The following is a 27,115-nucleotide window of genomic DNA, read 5'->3' on the forward strand; positions in this document are numbered from 1 at the left end:
CCCAGGGAGCAGACAGCATGGTCTGAGGATCCCCTGGGTTGCACTAAGAGAGACAGTTCACCTTCTTAGGGTACATTTGGGAGAGGTGGCACTACTTTCCAGGGGACCAAAGAGCTGGCAGGTGCCATTGTGCTGCCCTGTTCATTAGCATAGGGACAAAGACTCCTACTGAGGGCAGCTAACTTGAACCTCAGCTTTTTCCTGCACTTTACTCTAAATATCAAGTTCCTCTGTGTTTGTGTGACTGCCTTTCTGGGACAAACCAGCACCAACCCATGTGGCAATACCCTCCCCCAGAGAACCAGTGTGGGTCCCTTCAGCACCAGTTCCCTAAAGTTCAGAGTTTTGAAACTCAGCAGGCATGCCTGAGATAAAACCCAAGTGCACTGTGCTGCCAGGTGGACAGATGGCCCAGACATGGACCAGGTGAAAGCAGGCATCTGAAGGATGCCTGGAACACATGAGGCAAGATTGTTTGCTCTTCTGTGAGGGCTTCTTAGACAGTGGTGGGCCCTGACTTCCCTCTCCAGGGATGAGAGAGTGGACTGGAATGATTTTTATGCCTGCCCATCAGCATAGATGGATTTCAGTGAGCAGCACAGTGCCCATAGTGGAGCAGGAAACATAACAGGCTTTCCTAAGACACAGAAGAAGACAAAAACCTAGACAAAATGCCAAGATGGAGGAATTTATCCCCCCCAAAAAGAACAAGCAAAAGTCACAACCAAGGATCTAATCAAAACAGTTATAAGTAATATGCTTGATTCAGAATTTAAAACAACAATCGTAAGGATACAAGCTGGGCTTGAGAAAGCATAGAAAACACCAGGGAGTCCCTTACCACAGAGATAAAAGATGTAAGAACCAGTCAGGCTGAAATAGAAAATGCTGTAACTGAGATGTGGAACTGACTAAATGTAATGACCACAAGGATGGAAGAAGCAGAGGAATGAAGAAATGATATAGAAGATAAAATTATGGAAAATAATGAAGCAGAAAAGAGGTAAAGAAAAATATTGGATCACTTAGGGAATGCAGCAACTCCATAAAGTGTAATAACATTCGTATCATAGGAATTGCAGAACAAAAGAGGGAAAAGGGGGCAGAAGGTTTATTTGAGCAAATTATAGCTGAAAACTTCCCTAATCTGGAGAAGGAAACAGAGATCCAAATTCAAGAGGCCCAGAGAACCTCCATCAAAATCAAGAAAAGTACGTCAACACTAAGACATATCACAGTAAAATTTGCAAAATACAGAGATAAGGAAAAAATCCTGAGAGTAGCAAAGGAAAAGAAATCCCTAACTTAAAAGGGAAGACAAATAAGATTAGCAGTAGACTTATCCACAGAAATTTAACAGGCCAGAAGAGAGTGGCATGATATATTCAATGTGCTGAATGGGAAAAATATGTAGCCAAGAATACTTTGTCCACCAAGGCTGTCATTCAAAATAGAAGGATGGATAAAGAATTTCCCAGACAAAAACTAAAGGAGTTTGTGACCACTAAACCAGCTCTTCAAGTAATATTAAAGGGGATTCTTTGAGTGGGAAAGGAGGAACAACAGTGACAAAGACTAGAAACGAACAGAGAAAATCTCCAGAAACAATAGCTTAACGGGTAATACAGGGCACTAAATTCATATCTATCAAAATAATCACTCTGAATGTAAATGGACTAAATGCTCCAATCAAAAGACATAGGATATCAGAATGGATTAAAAAAATCAAAAACAAAACAAGACCCATTGATATGCTGCCTATAAGAGACTCACTTTTTACCTAAAGCCACCTACAGACAGAAAGTGAGGGGATGGAGAACATCTATCATGCTAATAGACATCAAAAGAAAGCCAGAGGAGCTGTATTTATATCAAACTAGATTTTAAACCAAAGATTGTAACAAGAAATGAAGAAGGGCACTGTATCATAATAAAGGGGTTTATCCCCCATGAGAAGATCTAAAAATTGTAAATATTTATGCCTCCAGCTTGGGAGCACCCAAACATATGAATCAATTAATAATGAACATAAAGAAACTCATTGAAAATAATACAATAATAGTAGGGGACTTTAACACCCCACTTATAGCAATTTACATCTGGTCATCTAAGCAGAAAATCAACAAGGAAATAATGGGTTTGAATGACACACTGGATCAGACAGTCTTAACAGACATATTCAGAACATTTCATCTGAAAGCAACACAGGACACATTTTTTAAGTGCACATGGAAGACTTTCCAGAAAAGATCACATACTGGGTCACAAATCAGGCCTCAACAAATACAAAAAGATTGAGGGCATACGATGCATATTTTCTGATCACAATACTATGTAACTTGAAGCCAACCACAAGAAAAAATTTGGAAAGACCACAAATACATGGATGTTAAATGTTAAAGAATATCCTACTAAAGAATGAATGGGTCAACCAGGAAATTGAGGAATAAATCAAGAAATACGTGGAAGAAAATGAAAATAAAAATATGACAATTCAAAACCTTTGGGATGCAGCAAAACTGGTCACAAGAGGGAAGTATATAGCGATATACTTACTTCAAGAAGCAAGAAAAGTCTCAAATACACAACCAAACTTACACCTAAAGGAGCTAAAAAAGGAACAGCAAATAAAGTCTAAAGCCAGCAGAAGAAGGGAAATAATAACGATTAGAGCAGAAATAAATGATGTACTATATGTTGGCTAACTGAACATAATAATAATAAAAAATTTTAAAAAATGCTATAGAAACAACATTAACAAACAAACAAAAAAAACCCAGTAGAACAGATCAATGAAGAGTTCATTCTTTTTTTTTTTAAGATTTTATTTATTTATTTGAGAGAGAGAGAATGAGAACCAGAGAGCACGAGAGGGAAGAGGGTCAGAGGGAGAAGCAGACTCCCTGCCGAGCAGGGAGCCCGATGTGGGACTCGATCCCAGGACTCCAGGATCATGACCTGAGCCGAAGGCAGTCGCTTAACCAACTGAGCCACCCAGGTGCCCAAGAGTTCATTCTTAGAAAGAATAAATAAAATTGATAAATCCCTAGAGAGTTTATCAAAAAGAAGAGAGAAAGGACCCAGATAAATAAAATCACAAGTGGAAAAAGAGAGATCACAACCAACACCACAGAAAAATTATAAGAGAATATCATGAAAAATTATATGCCAACAAATTGGGCAATCTGAATAATTGATAAATTCCTAGAAACATGTAAACTACTAAAACTGAAACAGGAAGAAATAGAAAATTTGAACGGACCTGTAATCAGCAAAGAAATAGAATCAGTAATCAAAAAACTCCCAACAAACAAAAGGCCACATGACTTCCCAGGGGAATTCTACTAAACATTTAAAGAGTTAATACCTATTCTCAAATTGTACCAAAAAAGTTGAAATGGAAGGAAAACTTCCAAACTCATTCTATGAAGCCAGCATTATCTTGATTCCAAAACCAAAGACCTCACTAAAAAGGAGAATTATAGGCCACTATCCCTGATGAAGACGGATGGAAAAATTCTCAACAAGATACTAGCAAAGAAAATCCAACTGTACATTAAAAAAAAATTATTCACCACAATCAAGAGGGATTTATTCCTGGCCTGCAAATGTGGTTCAATATTCACAAATCAACCAATGTTATACAACACATTAATAAAAGAAAGAATGAGAGCCATATGATCCTCTCAATAGATGCAGAAAAAGCGTTTGGCAAAATACAGCATCCATTCTTGATAAAAACCCTCAACAAAGTAGGGATAGAAGCAAGGTACCTCAACCTCATAAAGACCATTTATAAAACAGCCACAGCTCATATCATCCTCAATGTGGAAAAAACTAAAGTTTTTCCTCTATGGTCAGGAACAAGACAGGGATATCCACTCTCACCACTGTTATTTAACATCAGAAAATCTAGTCTCAGCAATCAGAAAACAGGAAGAAATAAAAGGCATCCAAATCAGCAAGGAAGAGGTCAAACTTTCACTGTTTGCAGATGACATGATACTCTATGTAGAAAACCCAAAAGACTCCACCAAAATATTGCTAGAACTGATACACGAATTCAGCAACATTGCAGGATACAAAATCAATGTACAGAAATCTGCAACACTGATATATACCAAAAATGAAGCAACAGAAAGAGAAATCAAGGAATTGATCCCATTTACAATTGCACCAAAACATAAGAGGCCTAGGAATAAACCAAACCAAAGACATGAGAGATCTGTACTCTGAAAGCTATAGAACACTATGAAAGAAATTGAAGATGACACAAAGAAATGGAAAAACATTTCATTCTCCTGGATTGGAAGAACAAATACTGTTAAAATGTCTATTCTATCCAAAGCCACCAACACATTTAATGCAATCCCTTTCAAAATGCCACTGGCATTTTTCACAGAGGTAGAATAGATAATGCTAAAATTTGTATGGAGCCAGAAAAGACTCTGAATAGCGAAAGCAGTCTTGAAAAAGAAAACCAAAGCTGGAAGCATCACAATTCTGGACTTCAAGCTCTATTATAAAGATGTAAGCATCAGGGCGCCTGGGTGGCTCAGTTGGTTAAGCGACTGCCTTCTGCTCAGGTCATGATCCTGGAGTCCCGGGATCAAGTCCCACATCAGGCCCCTTGCTCAGTGGGGAGTCTGCTTCTCCCTCTGACCCTCTTCCCTCTCGTGCTCTCTATCTCTCATTCTCTCTCTCTCAAATAAATAAATAAAATCTTAAAATTTTTAAAAAAGATGTAAGCATCAAGACAGTATGGTATTGGCACAAAAACAGACACATAGATCAACAGAACAGAATAGAAAACCCAAAATGGATCTACAACTATACGGTAAACTTATCTTTGACAAAGCAGAAAAGAATAATGCAAAAGACAATCTCTTCAACAAATGATGTTAGGAAAACTGGACAGCAACCTGCAGAAGAATGAAACTGGGCCATTTTCTTAAACTATACACAAAAATAAATTCAAAATAGATGAAAGACCTAAATGTGAGACAGGAATCCATCAAAATCCTAGAAGGGAACACAGGCAGCAACTTCTTTGACCTTGCCTGGAGCAACTTCTTATCAGACATGTCGCTGAAGACAAGGGAAACAAAAGCAAAAATGTACTATTGGGACTCCATCAAGTTAAAAAGCTTCTGCATGGCAAAGGAAACCATCAACAAAACTAAAAGGCAGCCTACAGGATGGGAGAAAATATTTGCAAATGACATATCTGATAAAGGGTTGGTAGCCAAAATATATAAAGAACTTATGAAATTCAATATTCAAAAGACAAATAATCCAGTTAAGAAATGGGCAGAAGACATGAATAGACATTTTTCCATAGAAGACATCCAGATGGCTAACAGAAACATGGTAAGATACTGAATATCATTCATCATCAGGGAAGTACAAATCAAAACTACAGTGAGATACCATCTCACCCCTTCAGAATTGCTAAAATTAACAACACAGGAAACAACAGGTGTTGGCAAAGATACAGAGAAAGGGGGGATCGTCTTACACTGTTGATGGGAACGCAAACTGGTGCAACCACTCTGGAAAACAGTATGGAGTTTCCTCAATAAGTTAAAAATAGAACTACCCTATGACCCAGCAATTTCACTACTAGGTATTTACCTAAGGGAAACAAAAATACTAATTTGAAGGAGCACGTGCACCCTGATGTTTATAGCAGCATTATAAGCAAAACCGAATTATGAAAAGAGCCGAAATGTCTATCGACTGATGAAAGGATAAAGATGTTGGGTATATATACAATAGAATATTACTCAGCCATTAAAAAGAATGAAATCTTGTCATTTGCAATGATGTGGATGGAGCTAGAGTATATTATGCTAAGTAAAATACACAAGTCAGAGAAAGACAAATACCATATGATTTCATTCATGTGGAATATAAGAAGCAGAACTTGATGGCTCAGTTTGTTAAGCAGTTAAGCATCTGACTCTTGATTTCAGCTTGTGTCATGATATCGGGGTTGTGAGATCAAGCCCCACATCTGACTCTGTGCTCAGAGGGGAGTCTGCTTGAGATTCTTTCTCTCCCTGCACCTACCCCACTCATGCACACACTCTCTCTCTCTCTCTAAAATAAATAAATATATCTAAAAAAAAAAAAAGGAAACAAAGAGATGAGCATGGGGAAGGAAGAAAAAAAAGAAAGAGAGAGGCAAACCATAAGAGACCTTTAAGTATAGAGAACAAACTGAAGGTTGCTGGAGGGGAGATGGGTGGGTGATGGGCTAAATGGGTGGTGGGTATTAAAGAGGCTACTTGTTATGATGAGCTATGGGTATTCTATGTAAGTGATGAATCACTAAATTCTACTCAAACCAATATTACACTATATTTTAACTAACTGGAATTTAAATAAAAAACTTGGAAAAAATAGCATTAGCAACATTTTTTGCTCTATTTGGTCTTTGACCCTGGCTCCTGACACAAAGCTCCTAATCTCTTGGAATTTCCTGAGTTATAGAAGTGTCTTTTGTCCTAATGAGGGGACTCTTCCTGGGCACCTGGAGGCTTCAGGATAGGGACTTGTTACCGAAAAGATCAAGCCATGATTAGAAGCTTGCAACTTTCAGCCCCATCCACCTCTCCAGAGAAATGGGAGAGGGGTTGGGTCTGAGTTAATCATTGGTATGATGAAGCTTATCATAGAGGCTTTATCAGATAAAGCCTCTATGAAAATCCCCAAAATACAGAGTTTGGAGAGCTCTGGATTGATGGACATGTGAAGGTGCTGGAAGACAGGTGCCTGCAGAGGGCATGGAGGCTCTTTGCCCCTTCCCACATACCTAACTGTATGCATCTCTTCCATTTGGCTGTTCCTGAGTCAGATCCTTTTTATAATAAGCCAGTAATCTAATAAGTAAAATGTTCCTATGAGTTCTGTGAGCCACTCTGGCAAATTAATCTAACCTGAGGAGGTCATGGGAACCTTCCATTTAGCAGTTTGGTCAGAAACAGGTAACAACTGGACTCACAACTGGCATCTGAAATTGGGGAGGAGGCAATCCCATGAGACTGGACTCAACCTCTGGAATTTATGTCCAGGTAAATAATGTCAAAATTGACTTAAATTATAGGGTGTCTTAGAGAATTGTTTGGTGTCTGAAAAATCCACACATCTAGTGTCAGACATATCATGAATGTAAAGTAAAGTAAAAAACACAGGAGTATTTTTTCCTACTCAGAAGACATAATACGTTCTCTCAGTAAACTCAGACCACAGGAGAGAGTTGCCAGTAATCAATGAATTATAATGCATTGCAATAAATACTTGAATAAAAGAACAGTTGTTATGGAAACAAAGAAAAAGGAATTGGATACATTGTGGGAATGTTTGCAAAATACAGCTGTTGTTATTGGATCATAACTTACCAGAATATAGTTCAGAATATGAATGGCATTTTTTTAAAGATTTTATTTATTTGAGAGAGAGAAAATGAGAGAGAGAGAGCACGAGAGGGAAGAGGGTCAGAGGGAGAAGCAGACTCCCTGCTGAGCAGGGAGCCCGACGTGGGACTCGATATCAGGACTCCGGGATCATGACCTGAGCCGGAGGCAGTCGCCCAACCCACTGAGCCACCCAGGCGCCCGGATGGCATTTTCAAGTTGAGTTTATCCTTGGACACTGATAAAACAAGCTTCACTTTATAAGAGGATAAGAGCATCAGCAATTTGAAAGAGGATTTTAATTGGCTACATTAAAGAAAATGGACACATTTAGGAAAGTGGTATCGTAGTATAGGCTGAAAGTGAAAAAAGAAAACTGAATCAAAACAATAGCAGTGAGGATAAACAAAGGGGATAGGTGGAATTGACCATTCTGTAGCAGGTTTTAATTTGTTTTTATATTCAGGCAGAAGATTGAGAGAGTCATGCCCATCAGTTTATGGAACATCATCATCATCAGTCCCTGCAAATTCTGTCACTAACTGTTTACCATTTATCATTTATTTATTTATTCTCTCATTTTTTAAATTTATATCTCCATTTCCATTTCCATTATCAACACTTGCCCTCTCTTTGTAGTCAATCATTCTGTTCTTTACAGTGACCATTTTATTCCTATGTGTTCTGACAAATGGATTTCATCTGTGTTATACATGCATGTTTAATTAATATAAATATTCTATTTCTTACTTTTTAATTTTTTAACTACTGTTGCTAAGTGTACATCTAGTCATTTGCTGCACATTGCATGATACTCCATGGTGTACATGCGCTGTATTTTACTCATCCACTATTCCAGGGATGGATACTTAGATTTTATCCAAGTACATCCCCCCAAAAAAGACCATACTTATATACAAAAATTCTACATAAGTCTGCCCTCCAACATATTCATAGGTTATGGGAACTGATTCATTGTGTGGAAAAACAAAAAACATTACCATAACTCTGAATTTTGTACTAAAACCTAGAAAGAAGATGGATAGTAGAATCACTATCTACCATAACTTTTTAACTAGTATTCCACCCAACATCATATTTTATCTCTTAAGAGTTTTATAAATGTATAAATTTGGAAAACAAGTTCTAAATTTTGATTAATGTGCATGTAGAGAAGAGATGTTCCTTCTCTGGCTTCCAGGTACATAGGAGCTAACTTAGATTTACATTATTTGTCTGGACCTGTGTAATTATACAAAAATTCCATTGTTCTTAATCAAATATTTTAAGAAAGTCTGTGATAATTGAATTACCATAGAGAAAAGCTTGAAGTACAAGCATTAAAGATGAAAAACTTTTCTGGTGATGATGGTACATTAATTAAGCACTCTCTAGAGGAAAAAAATTATCATATGTTTGAGTTGTCAGTATGAATATCATCTTAGCCTACTGTCTTTCCACTAGGCAGCAATATTAATGTTCTGATTTCTTCAATATAGATTAAAGTTCATTTTCATTTTTAGCATCAGTCTTACCCTTGCCTTAAGACTTCATTTAATTTTTAATTTAATTTTAATTTAAAAAGTATTATGGACTTACTGCATTTTGATAAAATGATTTCTCAATAATCAAATGATAACATTACATCAAGGGAGCAGGATTGAGCAGAGAGAGGAAAGAAGTCAGGTGTGATGGAGAAGAATGGCAGCCTTGACTGACCCCACCAGGGAGCTCTGAAGCTAAAATAATCCTGAGAATTGTCTAGAGTAGGGATATTATAGCTGGGCCCTTAAATCTTCACATCGATCAATTGATCATGGACATGATGACTCCTTGCAGTTGAGGCATTTCTTGACAGGACTGACAGCTAAAGATTTTCTGCCATTGATGGTCATGTCAGGTGGGGCAAGCCCTTCACTGAAGTAGGACCTGACTTTTGCTTGACTTGATGGCTTACCTGGTAGACTGACTAAAATCTTCATTTCTCAGGGGTCTCACTCTAGGGTGATTGCACTTGTTCATTTATCAAAATCTTACAAGGGAGGTCAGTGGATTCTGGATCAAAAAATTGGCTCATGACCAAATTGGGCGAGGAATCATGACCTGTTTATTGGGACAACTGCCTTCAGCCTGCTATTCATTCATCCTTGATTTGCATTGATACTCCACGTTGAATAGGGCCCTTGCTGCTTAAACATCATTTTTGCTTCTTTGGCCACCAGATTTATTGGCCATGTCCACAGCATTCTGGAGTTGCGCCCTGGTTGCTCCTCCAACCTAGCCCCTCATTACCAAAACTGTGTTAACCTGGCTTCAGGCTACCATTTGGCCTTTATTATCTCAGGGCCCTGCCACCTCCACTGACGTGAGTGAATCTGATTTTATAATGGTCTTTTCTGTCATCAGCCTTGATCTACAGAGGAGAGCTAGCCCTGAACTTAGTGAATCTTGTATCCCTTTCACCAGTGATTCCCTCTACCTTGGTAAATGGTGTATCCTGTGTCTTTCCCATAGATGGTAATGGTTTGACAGGTCTTCTGAACTTACATGCTTTATGCAGTCCAGAAGATTCACTTCCCTGAGATGTTAAGTCCCCGCTTTCACCACCTGCCATGAAAATCCAGTTTGCAGGTTACTTGACATGGGTCATTGCATTTTCCATGCTTCTAGGAGCCATCCTAGTAATAAGTTTGCATAATCTTTGAGGAGCCTTTCCAGATGTAATATTCTGTATCCCAAATTGAACTCTGTTCTGACCATATGATAAAAAATCCTCAGAAAGTAATTGCCTTCCCCTTGCTGACACATGCTGGCTGGCTGGATCTTGCTACTCCTTTGAAATATAGCCTCTTTCTCTTTATCACTAACCCCCCTTTTATCCCATCTGATTTATGTTTCAAATAAACACAGATTACCTACTCTCTTTGCTTCTAGCCATTGGGGCTATAAGTTTTTCCTGCAAGGACTGTCTGTATAGTACATCCCACTGTGCCAGAGCAATACCAAAATGAAGGCAGGTGGGTAGGGCTTGGTAACTGATCCATACAGATTTCTATTATATAGGGATGATAATAATTCTTTGAGATAAGGAACACATCATAAGAAGCAGTTCATGTTGGGGGATTATCACTTTTGTTTGGAATAGGCTTGGTTTGAGATGCTTGTGATATTCCAGGAAATAGGAGGCAGCAAGTAGACGAATACCTCTGTCTAGAATTGAAAAGACAAATTTGAGTTGTAAATATCCATCTGTAAAAATAAATCATGGACTCAATGGTGAGCAAAAAGATGTGGTACCTGCCTATAATAAGCTTACAATTTGATCTCAGTTGTAATTAAATATTAACACAAAAACAATGTGAACTGATGCAAACTCTGAGAAGGCTCTTGAAGGACCTGTGTCTGGTGCTGTGATTCACAAAGGCAACAGTTCCAAGCTTGTATGGGAAGATGCCCTACAGGAAAGATGCCTTCTGTAAGATATGTTTGAACTGCTGTACAAAGGATTAGACAGATATAACCAAATGAAGAGGGAAGAGGGATGGAGAGAAGGAAAAGAATACACAAAGTTCCAGTGACAGAAGCTTGACTTAAGTAAAAGAATTTTAGTCTTGGAAGTGGATGTGGTCACCACGAATAAGTATGAACATATAGAGCAGAGAATCTATTGGAATGGATTTAATTGTTCTCTTAGTAAACAAGTATGTAGTTTAAGGAGTTGGAAGAGAGAGGAAGAGAGGGATAGGGAAGGAAGAGAGAGAAAGAGGGAGAGAGAATTTGTGAGGTCATGATACGTAAGGAAGTACTGGAAAAAAACACAATCTGAGAAGGACAGTTATACATGTGGGCCTCAGGAGCAACAAGACACAAGTATGTTTACCAAGTAGAATTAGCTTCTATTCTCTCTTGGCCTCTCTTAACCTAGGGAGGGATATTCTGCCTTTCTCTATGTAACTGAAAGTATGGTCACCATAAACTCCCACTTTTACATTCAAATAGATTTTGTTTAATTGGTGGTTGTTCTTAATTTTGAGTTCAAAATATGCTAGTCAGAGGTATCTGATTGGCCTAGTTTGGGTTTAGTTATTGACTCTTACTTGAATTATCTTCAGCAAGCACATCAGAACCAGGTAGAGTTGGCAAAGGGGAAAGGAGGCAGTTCACACAGGAAGGCTTCCATTACAGGCTGATGTCTGTCTGTGATATAACAAATAGTAAATAAAACATGGAAAGGATGCCATTTGGAACTATGATAAAGTATAATAGATACAATGTAGAAGAATGAAATCTTAGTAAATACTTTCCAAGTGGGTAGTTAATAGTATTCATAATGGAACATACATAAAAGATGTGATGCTAGACTACATGTTGTAGACAAAAACAATCCATCCGAGGGGCGCCTGGGTGGCTCAGTCATTAAGTGTCTGCCTTCGGCTCAGGTCATGATCCCAGGGTCTTGGGTTTGAGCCCCACATCGGGCTCCCTGCTGTGCGGGAAGCCTGCTTCTCCCTCTCCGGCTGCCCCTGCTTGTGTTCCCTCTCTCGCTGTGTCTCCCTCTGTCAAATAAACAAATAAAATCTTTAAAAAAATCCATCCTCAAAACTTGAGAGTGAAATAGGTGGAAACCTCTAGTATCCTTCAAGGAAGCTTATAGCATCTTTTAAGATTTGGCTGAGAGATGACCCATTGCATTTCTGCGTGGGTGAGAAATGCATTTCTCATTGATGGTGAGAAGAATCTTCAGATATAAAAACCTAAGTGACATCTTTAGTTTAAGAGGCCAAATGTTACAGCTCTATAAATTCAATGTTGTGTTTGCCAACTGCTGTGGGTTATTGCTAAGCAATCCAAAGTCAGACAGCTCTTACCAGTGGTCCCACTTTCTGGTCCCACCGAGAGCATCGGCTTGCTCATATGTGTCTTCATGGGATTTCTTTGCTGTCTCTAGTGAGGATCACCTGATATCCCCTCAGTTCCAGGATAGTAGGATAGCTACAATTTTAAGTTTAATAAATTAATTTTTCGTACTCCTCCTGTGAACTAACCTCTTCTAAATACACACACACATGCCCGCATTACTGCATGCATGTACACATAACTTAGTTTTATAGGATGAGGGTAATCACAAAACAACTCACAGGAAGAATATGAAGTGGTGAATGTTTTATTTATCACAAATACTGTTTTGAGATTTCTTTAAAATGTTTTATGCTTGAACAAATATCAATAATTTGTTCCTAGTACTTCATTTTCAAGGTAAATTTTATAATCATTTGGAAACAGAGTTTTTTGTCTTACCAGAACTTTTTCAGAATACCATGATTCAGATCTGAACCAAAAGAGAAACGTATGCTGGTACATGAAGTCAGTTAGAGAAGGAAATTTTTTAAAAATTGAAAAGGTATACAATTTAAGAAAGAAGAAGAGATATCAATTAACTCAAATAATAATGAAAAATATTAGGACATCCTTATTGGAGTTCATAGTAAAATAAATTTGACTTATATTTTCTATATGTATTGTTGCCTAGATTGATTAAAAGTAAGAGGACTAGGAGTGCATGGGTGGCTCAGTCAGTCACATGCCTGACTCTTGGTTTCTGCTCTGGTCGTGATCTCATGGGGTGAGATTGAGCCCTGCAAGGGCTCTGAGCTCAATAGGGAGTCTGCTTGGAATTCTATTCCTCAGCCCCTCCCCCCAACTCGTGCTCTCTCCCTCTCTCTCTCTCTCTCTCTCTCTCTCTCTCTCAAATAAATAAATCAAGTAAGTAAGAGGACTAGACTTTGGGCTTACTAGCTGCATAAGACCCACTTAACTTCTCTCTCTCTCTCTCTCTCTCATTGGTGTTTTCAATAAAATGAGAACAGGGTGGTGATGTGCCATTGACTCAGTGTCTGCTAAAATGCTCTATGACCTAAGCTATTACAGTTAATTCCATAGTGAAGGTAGATATTAAGGTATTGTCTTGGGAGTTTGGAAGGAATTCTTAGGCAAAACCTTACCGTGAGGACTACCTAGGTAGGGTTACTGTACCCTAAGGTCTTATTCTTAATTTATAGGTCCAAATATGTGATTTTGTTTGAGGCAAAAAGTGATCTTTCTTTAAGGAAATAAATTATGCTTATGGTAACGGGCAAATATATGCAAAAAGACCTGTGCTCAGCATTACCTCTCTTTCACATTTCTTACAGACAATAAGAAATTACATCTGTGAAGCAGACCAGATTCCTAGCAGTGTTCAGCATATTTTCTCTAGTATTTAAAAAGAGCTGGGAAGCCAAACTATAAACAGAGTTTAGTGGTGCTATACATAGGCTCTCAATAAATATTTGTGGAGACGTGATAGCTTTTAACTCTTTTAATCACTTCTGTGCACCACTTTGTTAATAGGTCTTCCTTCAGAGTTTATAAAATATAAAAAACTAGACCAGTATTTGTACAATGTGTTCAAAGGGACATTATTCCACCTATTCCTAAATTTCACTGAAAAAAGAACTTTTTTCCACTGGGTTTATTATAATCCTAGTATTCTATTTATATTTTGGGGAAGACAGACATGTTAACAGTGAAACTGTAGGCTTTATACCCTTGTTACAATGATTAAAATATAGTGTTCCTCAGTCACCCATTTACAGATGACAATCTTTAGGGAACATAACATTATTACTAATTCATTGTTTATTATTTCCCTTAAGTCAAATGCCTGAGGTTCTTTCCAGTTGTTTCCATTTAGCACTGAGATGATTTCTTTGTAGTAGCAGGCTGGGTTTTCCAATGGCGCTCCTCATTAGCCAGTGTCTGTCTCCTGCCACAATTGCTTATCACATTCTCTGGGTTTAAACTTAATTTCAAGTTAAGATGGTGCAATGCTGGTGCTTCCATGCACATTTAAAGTTGTTTTATACAATAATATTACATTATTAGATGGAGCCACACCAATAATTTTTTCCTGATAGTGATTCCAAGAGAGATATCCTATAGGAAAATATTTTTCTTGAGAATATTGGGCATAAAATGCCTATGTGTTCCAAATGTTCCTACTATGATCTGTTCTCCATATAAATATAGCTATAATTTATTCCCCATTATATTATGTATATATATAAATATATATTGCATTATATATATATACATATATATATATTTTGCTGGTCTTTTATATATAGTCTCATTGGATTTATTGAACCCATCCATTTTTTTTCTCCATTTACTGGATGATCGTGATCCTATCTGCCATATCAGATTAACATATTTTTGGTTTTGGCTTTATTTTGTTTCAACATATTTTCATCCTGATGATTTTCTTAGTAAGCAATTACATATGCTGTATGAGGCTATTGATATGTAGATTGTTAGAAAAATAAGGAAATGCTTGTTAAAGAATTCTATTATCAGTAGAGAAAAATTTGGAAAACAAATTGAATTTCATTTTATTATGCTTTTTAAAAATAATTCACATAGTTAATAGAACACTAATACAAATAAGAGATACAAAGTGCAATATTTATTGTTGTATTTAAATATGAATACATTAAACCCTTTTCACAATGCTGACAGTGACATATAAATTATGAAAGTTGGAACAACTATGGGCTATAAACAAAAGTAATAAATGCTCCAGATGATAAAAGATATGTTATTAACAACAATTTCTAAAGATGTTTCTATACAAGCTGAATTAGAGGTCACATTCTTAGGTCTATCAGTTCTTATCACTGTAGAGTTTATTTTCTAATAATAGACAGGACTAAGGCAAGCCAATTAAAATGAAAATAAAATACAAGCTTATAGTGAACAACACAGTAAAAACGTACATATAAAGCAGGCTGTCAATTTACATTTTGTTTGTTCTTTCTCTTGTGCTTGGGGAAAAACAGCTCATTACAAGTTATAAATAACATCAGCTTAAAACAGGAACGAAAAAGAAAAAAAGAGAAAATGCTTAAATATTTTAAAGAGAATTTCTTCTTTAATTAGGAGTTGGGAATTAAACAATTTTTAACTCATTTAGCATACAGAAGAAAATAAATAATAAAAAGACATTTAAAAGTCGTTTGTAATTGTTTTTAAACAGCCTAATACTTCCATCTCCTTGTATGGTTCTTTACTTTATTAAAAATATTTAATCCCCAAGGTCTCACAAATAATTTATCATACTGGGCTTCAATTCGTCTCTAAATAGCCTCTTTCAGGTCATTTCCTCAAGCAAATTGAAATATAGAATGAATATCATTAGATAATCAAAGCCATCGAAATACATATATTTATCTCCTTATCTAATCAGTGTCTTTTGAAATAATGCTAGTAATTTGGAAGAAATTTACCTTTGGTTTTAACCAGAAAAAATATTTAAAACCTATATTTAATTATCCTCCGGCTACTAGATTCAACTTTCTTTGAAAACTTTTTTTAATAATTAATCAAGCACTTGGGGCGCCTGGGTGGCTCAGTTGGTTGAACGTCCTACTCTTGATTTCAGCTCAGGTCATGATCTCAGGGTTGTGGGATCAAGCCCTGCGTCAGGCTCATGCATTGGGCCTGGAGCCTGCTTAAGATTCTCTCTCTCCCTCTCCATCTGCCCCGCCCCAGAATTCTCTCTCTTCCTCTGCCCCTCTGCCCTCTCAAAAAAATTAACGAAGCACCAGATTTTATATATTGTTTAATAATCACCTCAATTTTTAAATTTCTTCTCAATTCCATGTCAACATCTTCATTACTTTGAAAGTTACATTTGCCTGTTAAGGCATAATTCAAATTCTGTGGGTAGCCACCATCTAAACAACTCTCCTAATACCGGATAGCTAAGCATCATAAAGAATCTTGTGTGAGTACAGAGTGCACTAAGATAAGATCACTGCAAAGTTATGAGTGTGGATTTTAAATTAAAATGACATGTCTATCAACATTCTTTGTTTACATTTATACCTATTATTTATTTTAATGTCTATTTCTCATAATAAATTCCAAAAAGAATATTTCTCAACAAAGTATCTTCCACCTTGCCCAAAAAATCAAGTTCATGAAAAGTATAGTAAAGATTGTTTGCAGTTTCTATAGATAAATTCTATGGATTTTGGTGATAGTATGATTTTATAAGCACTTTTATTGTTTATCATGTAAAGATCTAAATTCTACTGATCAATTAAATACTTAAGCATTCAATATATACATACCACATAAAACCACTGTTGGAAAGACTGTGCTGGAAGAAGGGGTAAGTACATACATAAATAAGATCATTTACCTTTTAAGAAGAGTTAACTAAAACTATAATCAGAATATGATACATTTTATCAAAAAATACAAATATAGCAGTTTGGATACAGAGAGTAGAAAGTTTCAAATCCAAGCTGTCTGGCTCCATATTCCCTTCTAAAATGTTACTACACTGTCTGTCAAGAGTAGGTAAGTGATTTGTGAGATTACTAGATGATGAATAATGGCATCATAACTATAATGATGATAAAGCTTGATGTAACGTCTACTGAAGCTCAAAGATAATCTCTCTGAAAATAAACAATATGAGTTTTATAATAATGATATGAGACAAAAATTTAAATTATTTTTGGTAGAATATTAATAATGGTTAAAGCTATTGAATACTTCTATATAAGTAAGGTATTATTGTAAGCTCTTTATATCCTCATGCAATCCTTGCAATAAATACATTAAGTTGTGTTTTTACTGCTTTTACTGGTGATAAATTTAAGGTGATAAAATTATTTAAAATAATTATAAAAAAACAAAGAAATTAGTTAAGTTCAAACCTACATAGGATGAAAATGACAGAGACAAGGTTGAGGCCTGAACCATAGGTATATCAAATTTGTTATTTTCTGGTGTTTTGGCAATGTCATCCTTAGAAGCAAATCCAGAAGTTATTTTCTCCCTTTTAGATGTTGAAGGGACCAAAAATATAGTGCATCAAGAAAGTATAGTGACAGTAAGAATAAAATCACTTTCTAATGCTCCTGCCGAAGAGAAACAAGATTATTTCACCATCTCATAAATTATTAATGGACTTGGTACGTGCATGTGAAGATCAGGTTGACTTTACTGAATATATTATGCCCCTCTATGTATTTTATAACTACATGTAGATAGGATGAAAGATGTAAGAACTTGAATATTCATTTTTTAATTCAAAATAGGAGAAATTAATGGAGGGACAAATGGATATAGTAGAGTGAGGTTAGATTCCAAACACAATACTACCCTAACACTCCTATATTTAGACAGGGTAAATCTATTCATCTAATTAAATAAAATAGATTTATATGCCCTAAATCATATATTATGTAGAAAATATAAAAGGAAAACACTGAGTTTGATTCAAAACTTTCCAAAATTAAATATACATATAGCATAAGTAATATCACAGTTAACATTGGATGCCCAGTTCTTTTATTTCTAATCATCTTATGAAAACATTTTTAAAGATTAATGTTGAACTGGGAATTATGATAGAATTTATTTCTATTGTTCTAAGTTAGACTAACAGTTGCCTTAGATGTTTCCATAGCAACTTCAATGGTGAACATTTCAGAACACTTCCTTCCGGCAGGCATTTGAGAATATATATATGGACCGTCACTGTGTGAAATTTAGTCAAGAAACTCTCTCAGGGGCAAAATAATATTTTAAAACCATGTGTCACTTTGTACATTCTTTCTGAATTACAAAGAGTTTGGTCTCCACTCTGTTTCTGCCCACTCCTCAGGTGTTCTTCAGGCTTCATGATGTCTGGAAATTTTTTTACCTTCAAGATCTCAAAATCTGCAAAAAAAAAAAACAAAAAAAAACCCCTCAAAATCTGAAGTTCTATTTTCTGATGATAAACCTGTGTTAACATTTCTCATATTTCTTAACTCTACTGAATTCGATCATTAATTGATCATAAGTTGCCATTCCCTAACCCTGTGCTATTTTTGCTGTCCAACATTGGTGTTCTGGCTTTACTTATCTCTACCCAATGAGAAAAATGATGGTCAGCCATTTGAGGATCATCATTTTTTGCTATTTTGACATGCCACCTACTTACGACCTTCTGCCATTGCTGCTTAGCAAATCCTCAGTTTTGAGTCTCTCCCTGTTAATTCTGCCAGTTTCTGTTCCTAGATAGGTATGATGTTGCCAAATGATACTAATTAGAGTGAGCAAATGGGTGACTATGTAATTGATGTCTATTTTTTTTAAGATTTTATTTATTTATTTGACAGAGAGAGACACAGCGAGAGAGGGAACACAATCAGGGGGAGTGGGAGAGGGAGAAGCAGGCTCCCCGCCGAGCAAGGAGCCCGATGTGGGGCTCAATTCCAGGACCCCGGGATCATAACCTGAGCAGAAGGCAGATGCTTAACGACTGGGACCCCCAGGCGCCCCTGTAATTGATGTCTAAATCAGAAACACTTTTCAATTTTGAAAGTGAAAGAGGATAATATAAAAGTGGTATAAACCAGCTCTGTCTCAGAGAAACTGGGGTGTGTCATCCCCAAAAAAGTAGACCTATTTTCTCATCTGAATAAGTCTTCAGTGATGCCTGAAATTCTTTTTAATTTTTTTGTAAAAAATTTAGTCAATTCCCTATTAGACATTTCCAGTGTTAGCTCTAAGTTTGAGTCCCAAGAAATGAATCCCTTCGGGCGCCTGGGAGGCTCAGTTGGTTGGGCGACTGCCTTCCGCTCAGGTCATGATCCTGGAGTCCCAGATTGAGTCCCGCATCGGGCTCCCTACTCAGAGGGGAGTCTGCTTCTCCCTCTGACCCCCCCTCATGCTCTCTCTCTATCTTATTCTCTCTCTCAAATAAATAAATAAAATCTTTAAAAAAAGAAATGAATCCCTTCATCCATCCCAAGTTTAATTCAACCAGAATTCATTACTCTGTCCTTCCATTAGAGGACTGAAACCTCACCATGTCAAAATATCTTCAATAGTCATTTTCCTTGTGTGATTAAAAAAAGTCCTTTAATTCTTACTCAAAGTTCTATTCATTTCTTTTGGGGAGGAATGTGGGGCCAGGTGGTAGATGCTGGGTCCATCATAATTTCTTAGTTTTCTTCACTGATTATAGCCTTCCAGGATGTATGAAATGCTTCTTTCCAACCTGTAGACCTGGTCATTATCTAAGAGTTTCTCTGTGGTTTTATAGACATATTTCTGTGGAGGACTTACTCATCCATTATAGTAGATTCAAGCGTGCCTTAAGCAATTGTCACTCTCCAATCCTCTTTTTTACAGATGTGTTAGTTGATGGACAAATATCTGAATTTTCAATGATACCTCAAAGTTAGGAAGTCTAAAGCTAAACTCATTTTGCCATTGAGTGTACAAATTTCATTATTCCAATTTAAAAAATCACTGCATTTCCTTATTGGGTCATAGTCACAAACCTGGGGTTAGTCATAAATGTCCCTGTGTCTAGTATCTCCAGATAAAATTAGTCACCTTGTCTTCTAGGCTGTTCTTCCACCACCCTCCTTACACGTATTACCAAGTTGTGCCTTCTTACTGATATTCTGTCAGCCCCACATAGTGCTCCTACCACATTAATCTTAAAGCTTAACTCTGATCATTTCAAGCCATTGAGCTATTCAAGAACTTTTTATGTTTCTTCTTCTTTTGATGTAAGTACAGACTCCTTACCTTTGCATTCATGGCTTTCCTTTCACTGGTTTCAAAACATACTCCCAGTTGTTTTTTCTCACAATAGTCCATTTATTAGCAAGATTGGATGGCATGCTATTTCTTAATGTTATAGAACGTTCATTCTGCAATGGACATCTATGTTGAAACATCCATCCCTCTATGGACATCTCCTGTTGAAACTCCATATTCTTAAGGCCCTTCTCATAGTTAATCTCTTTCATGAGGAATTGTTCACTCTCTTATCAAATTTGAAATTTTTCTTTAATTCCTATTAGCACTCCATTCTTACTTTTTAAATTTATTTTATTCTATCTCATAAATGTTATTTATGTACTTGTTTTATCCTCCTTATAGAGTGTTGTTTTCTAAAGGAGAGGGTATCAGATTTACTCATGGTTTGAATACAGGAACACCAAGCTTACGCTAGCCAGTTATTAAGTACTTGTTGAAATCATTGTGCAAATCTGACTATTTGACTACTGTAGGAATATGTGATAACTGTGATGTAAAAATATTGTTAGAACTCTCTGCAAGCAAAGTTGTTTCCAATAGTCAGATAGCAAGTATCATTATACCCCCAAAATAGTTAAACTGGCTGATACGTGAAACAAGTACAGGATTTTTTTCATGGACAAATCCTAATCTCTGAGAGAGCTAAGAAAAGATGCCAGGTCCTTAATATACCTCTTTTCCTGTTCATTTTAAACAGAGCCCTTTATATGCATGCAAACTGCTGCAATCATTTATTAAGTAGATTCAATCTCTCATTTTCCTTAAATCATCACTGATTTGAGCTTACTGTTTTCTCAATTTAGCCCTAAGAAAATTATGGCCAGTTATTCATTCTCTAATTAACCTAAAAGTGAACTATATTTCATTGCTTGTAGGATGGTATGGGAAATCTGAGAGTCACCAAGAAGGGAATCCGACTTGAAGGTATATCTGAGTTTCTACTTCCATTGTATGTGAAAGAAATTCATTCCCGAAAGGTATGTGATACTGGCTTTGGCTTACTGTAAAAGATAATTTAGAGGTTATGTTTTAGCTTGAAATAGGAGGCTAAAACCCCCTTATCTCTTCAGCATGTATTTAGTTTCCTTAAGCTAAAGATTGATTTGAAGAAATCAAAACAGTGAAACAATTGAAAAACCAGTGGAGAAGGTTAGTTTTTTAAACTGACAAATTAGAGAACCATTTTGAATTAAACTGCAATGTTGCTTTAGTCTATAAATTTGCCCCTCTATTGTTCAATAGAAGTAAAAAATACACAATTATAGTAATTTCAAAAGGGGCATTTGCTACATCTTGAGTAATTTTTGCAGGAAACATTGACTTGAATAAATGGTTTTATTTTAATATATTATAAATCTTTTTAGCTCAAATGAACATGCTTTTTCTAAAAAAAGATGAGGAAGTGTCTTAGTATAGAAATTCCATTTATTTCTGGATGAACATTATTTAAAACAAGTAAGAATATTTACCCTTTCAAATGTGTGCGTGTGTGTATGTGTGCCTTATGGGTATTTTATCTCACTGAGCAGCATGCTAAAAATCAAAAGATTGTAGCTTAATCATTGTGCATTTTGGCTTCAGTGTGTTACTTTTCAGAAAGTAGCAAGTATTCTTGGGTACATGAAAATAAAACTAGAATCTTTCAAAATCTATTGGGCATATGTGTGTATGTGTGGAAATTTAGTAAGTCAGAAAAAATGAAAATCTTGTTATTATATAAAATGTGGAAAGATTATTAACCTTACTTCATAAATATGAAAGTCTATTTTAGACTAGTATAATTTTTAAATACCAATATAATGTATTAGCAAATGGGTTTCATAGTAAGCCATAGTTTAATAATTTGCTTCAAAGCTATTTTTCCCTTAAATATCGAAGTGAAAACAAAACAGAGGATTATTTTTATAAAACTTCTAATTAGGTTAATTATATTAACTTTAAATTTTATTTTATTCTGTATGAACCTGCAGAGCTTCACAAATACGTTATATTGATTGCCACTCTAGGTACTAGAATTTTACATTGAGGGATTACTTGCTGGATTTTGGGCAGATGAATAATATGATAGACACATGTATGAAAACCTGACCTTACTATAAAAACTTATTAAATTTAAAATTAAAAAGTTGTATTTTTGTTTTATTTTCTTTTTATGAAAACTAAAAGACTAACATGCATACCCAAGTTAGTGCCTTCCCTCCGACTGGACATCACCACCACTCACTTATTTACTGGTTTCTTCTTGTGGTTGGCACTATTAAATGGTTTAGTATTTGAGGAAATGAAAACTCATGCATGGAAATCAAGAAATTACTTAACACAGGAAGGTGAGAGTAATCATAGGCAGGAACATCTTCGGAAATGCATTCCACTGATAAGTCCAGGGATAGCAAAGATTTACCTTCAAAGCCATTTTAGATCAATTTGGAGTGGCTGCCTGGGAATCCAGGTTAGAGAAGTGTGGGTAAGCCCTTCGCCAGCAGGCAGGTCATAGAGTTTATCTTCCCAGCCAGAACATTTTTGAGAGTGTAACAACAGCTGTAAACCAGGATTCTCCTGGGAAACTGGGATATATGTTTACACCATTAGTGGACCAAATAAGAGAGTCCACTAATGTGTTAGCTTCAAAGTGTGAGCTGGTGGCTGTCAGGCTCTCTAACCTTTATCCCTGGGGAAGTTCATCACCTCAAGTTCATAAGCATTTCCAAAACTCACTGTGTTGATTGAAACCTCTATGCTCCTTCCACGTCCCAGACCTGTTGCTTGTCCTCACATCTCTTCTCTAATCATTTGTCTCTCGGTGGTGACTGCGAAGCCTGGCACAGTGACAGCAGGTGGGACCATGTGTCCTCAACAGTCAGACAGGAGGCTAGGTGTGACAGGAGAAAAAATAGAGATTCGTTTCCTCTTTGAAAATTTCTCTACACACACATTATGAACACAAATAAAGAGAAAAAAATGTCTTCTATAAACAGTTCCTGGGTTAGGATTCTTTTGTCCCTGAATGTATGCAGTTGTTCATTCTCTGCCATAAAGCCTATTCACTGTTTTAAAAAGCCAGCCACAGTTTCCCTGAGCCTGAGTTTTCTTAGTAATAAAGTGAGTTTTGTAGAAACTTATCAAAACACTTAATTCTTAGATTAAGAAAGAATACCAAAATTTCAGTAATACTAGTAGAAATGAGATTTTTCAAAACCACATTATACATTTCAGTATTTACACACATTTTTTGTGTATTCAAATAGTTTTTATGATAAAATATTAAAGTTCCTGTAGGTCTAAGTTAAAGAAATCTACTCAATTCAAAAGATACTTATAGAGATTCAGTTAAGATGAGAAAAATACTACTATTGTGTACAATTTTAATTTGTGTAAATTTTTTTCCTGCAATTTGATTGTGTGTGTGTGTGTGTGTGTGTGTGTGTGTGTTCCTGAATTAATGTCAGTGGGTAGCTTTCTTTATATTTAGTTAGTATTCAACTCTGAAATAAAGAATTTTTTTATTTAAAATAACTTCCTGGTTATGTAGGAATTTAATCCCATACAACTAGACAGAATGATCTCTATTAATCAAAAAATGCAGTTGCCCACAGACACACACATCTAGTCTCCTAACCTAGTAAACCATGGGCTGTTTCTACTCTATGCTGACTGATTCCCTGCCCCTACCAGCAGATATCTATAGATATTTGAAGTTTATTATTATATATCACAGTTTATTCTCTTCTCCATGCTTTTAAAAAAGCAACCTTTTTAAAGTGGTCCATTATTTTCAGTACACAGGAAAATATTATATTCTATGTTTGAAATATCTGAAGAATCAATGTATCTTTCAGAATTAGCAACACTATTTTCAGGGAGTAAGTACTTACTAAACATGAGTGAAGTTAAATATATAGTTTTCTTCAAGTAGGAAAAGTATGAAAGATATGGGATTTGGGGCTACCTTACATAAATGATAATAATGAAAGTAAGATTTTGAATCAATATTCAATGCACATGATCTAACATGAGCTCAAAATCTTTGAACTGTCAGGAAATTAGGACGTGTAATCATCAGGCTTTTTTTTCCCCAGCGTTTCATGAGTCCGGAAAACTAAGGTGGTTAAATTACCTACATTTCACTGATTCTTGCCTGAAAAATTTGCATCATGCAGTTCTCTGGAACTTTTTGTGTTACCCAGCCTCATCTGATATTAATTGAACAGCTTTCTTATTAATTTTTTTCTGTTCAAGTGTCCTTAATTAAAGTGATACCTCACTGTTGACCCCTATCCCAGCATCCTTCATGATGGACTGATAATTATGCAAGAGAACTGCTACCAGATAATTCCAATTCCTGTAACTCCACAGCAAAACAAAGTGAAATTTGAGCTCTTGGGACTCCTGTGTTAGCAGAGCTGGGAGTAAGGCCATGCTCTCCCCTTCATGTACAGTCATTTCACTTGGCCTCAAAGCTGGGATTCTCAGTTCTTGGTCACAACCAGTTTTTGGCCTTGTGTGTTCAATTATTCTTTATAGAGTTCAGACACAAAGCCATGGGGCCAGACAAACATAGCAAACTTCTTCCCTGCTTATTCAACATACCCAACCCCTGACCCTGTATCTTTCAGGTACCTTGGCAAATCTCCTCCATGCAAATAAAGGAATATCTGCAAGTTTGTGTAATCATTTTATTATCATCATTATTATCATTATCATTTTACATTTAAGTGTTTAATTGTGTATTATTTTGCTATAATGTCTTTATTCAAGTTAAAAACACATATCACCCCCAAAATTTTTACATTCAGAAAAGAAACCATTAACATATGCTAAACATCATCCCAACTAGATAATTACACACATCTGCACCAAAAAAAGGGTAAGTATAGAGACAGACATGTACATGCTATTTTAATTAATATATATTTAATATATATTTAATTAATATATATTAATATATATAATTAATATATATTTAATATATAATTAAATAAATATATTTAGTTAATAAATAATAACACATGCTTTAATAAATGAAAAATCTGAAATTAATGGGAAAGCATTGCCGAGCTTAAATATTTCTTTATCACAAGAATTTTTTTTAAAAATACTTGTCTTTATGGTTAAGATTAAAAGACTGAATATCATTAAGAAGCTGGATGCATTAACTCCAGTGTTCATTAACTCCCTGCAGTGCAATGCAAGGTGATTAGCTCCTCTCCAATTTGTCCTTACCCCTCTTCATTTTCAATTTTTTTGATAATTATATTATTTTAACTTTGTCAGAATTCATAATATTTACATTCTGTTCTGCAACTTTAATTGCGTTGGCACTTTGGTCTTAGTTCTACAGATAGATGGCTGTGGTACTAACCATCAGCTCCTTTTATTATGGCTTCTTCATGACTGAGTTCGTTATTCCAATCATTTCTTCCTTACTTGTATTTCATTGTTAATTAGTTTTGTTTGTTAACTCTTAAAATATTTCATGCTGAAGGTGTCTCACTGATGTCTTTATTCTTTTCTGGGAGTATTATTAATGGTTCGTCCCTTCTTTTCCTGTTAACTGATTGCTCTCTTCAATTCCACCACTGAATATTGCCATAAAAAGTTTGTGGGCAGCCTGGTATGTTTCTCCTGCTGATGACATGAACTTTCTGCCTAGATGCCTGATACATATTTGCCATTTTATTTTAGGGAGATGTTGTCTAGTATATCACTCAATATCTTTCATTTTCATTTGCTTAGAGCTTCAATTCAGAGAAAGCAATAATTCTTGTGTTGGATCATCTTTGTCGTACACAGCTATCATAATTCCTTTAATTATTTTTAAACTATTGTTCCTCTGAATGCAAGTAACTGTCATTATCTGCAGTCTTTCTTCCATATCTTTATTTTTCCTCACATGAATTTTGCCCTTGCTCTAATTCTTTTATTTTATGTATAAGGGTATTGTTCTGATTATTGGAATTTTCCATACATCCATATTCTCCTTGTAAATCATATTTTATTGTCTTTGAGCTATGGTTTTGTTAAAATTAAAAATTTATCATTCTAAAACTTAAAGCACTTGCCTGACCTAGTTTGAATGATCTCCAGTGAGTCACAATGTGAGGTAGGGGAATTACTGTCTTAGTTACTTTGTTTCACCAGCGAGATGGTTGCTGGGAAGAGGAGGAGAGAGGGGACTTTTTTCCCCTGTCTGAAGTACTACAAAATGACATGCCAACCAGATGCAGACAGTTTTAATTCTGTGGGTCTTACTGGCCCTTTCTGCCTGTGAAGAATTCTTCCAGTGGTACATATATTCTTGGTAGACTTTATTCAGTACCATTTACTTTGCCACCATCTTTTCCTCTATCCACCTACGTTTATTTAGGTTAGACTTCTCTGAAATATATTAACACTCCTTTTCTTTCTGGTGATACAGATGAAAGTAGGGTAGGGATACATGTTATAAGGTACTCTGAAGTAATTGCTTTCTTTTCTTGGCTTCCACTTTTTCAAGTTTATAGCGTAAGGTTAAATCAAAATTGTCAGCTGTTCCAAGAAAAAAATAATTTTTAAAAGAAAGATTTGTGGGGCGCCTGGGTGGCTCAGTCAGTTAAGTGTCTGCCTTCAGCTCAGGTCATGATCTCGGGGCTCTGGGATGGAGCTCCATGCTCAGGAGGGAGTCTGCTTCTCCCTCTCCCTTTGCCCCTCCCCGCCACCCCCACCATGCCGCTAATGCTCTCTCTCTTACTCTGTCTCTCTCAAATGGATAAATAAAATCTTTAAAGAAGAGAAAGAATTATGGTTTAATTTTTTAAGCAGTGAAGGAGAGAAGATTTTGAAAACTTTTCTATTTGGATGTATAGTATTAGGTAAAATCCTCCTTCCCTCCTTCATTCCTTTTTCTTTTCTTTTCTTTTCTTTTTTCTTTTCCTCTCTCTTCTCTCTCTTCTCTTTTCTTTCTTTCTTTCTTTTTCTTTCTTTCTTCCTTCCTTCCTTCCTTCCTTCCTTTCTTTCTTTCTTTCTTTCTTTCTTTCTTTCTTTCTTTCTTTCTTTCTTTCTTT

At 35.9% G+C, this 27,115-nt stretch overlaps 1 protein-coding gene across 3 annotated transcripts in view; it reads left to right on the forward strand.

Annotated features, from left to right (window-relative positions):
• SGCZ (sarcoglycan zeta) overlaps window positions 1-27,115 on the forward strand; it is a 463,311-nt gene that overhangs the window by 237,418 nt on the left and 198,778 nt on the right. For 2 of the 3 annotated variants that reach the window (XM_028099878.1, XM_028099879.1), the window contains exon 2: window positions 20,951-21,052. The exons of the other annotated variant lie outside the window; for it this stretch is intronic. In XM_028099878.1, the coding sequence (XP_027955679.1) occupies window positions 20,951-21,052 (102 nt within the window). The remainder of the gene's footprint in view (window positions 1-20,950; window positions 21,053-27,115) is intronic. 3 annotated transcript variants of the gene reach the window in all.

Source organism: Eumetopias jubatus, unplaced genomic scaffold, assembly GCF_037043125.1.
Source record: "Eumetopias jubatus isolate StellerSeaLion01/CBP00866 unplaced genomic scaffold, mEumJub1_p1.0 scaffold_2, whole genome shotgun sequence".
Lineage (NCBI taxonomy): Eukaryota > Metazoa > Chordata > Mammalia > Carnivora > Otariidae > Eumetopias > Eumetopias jubatus.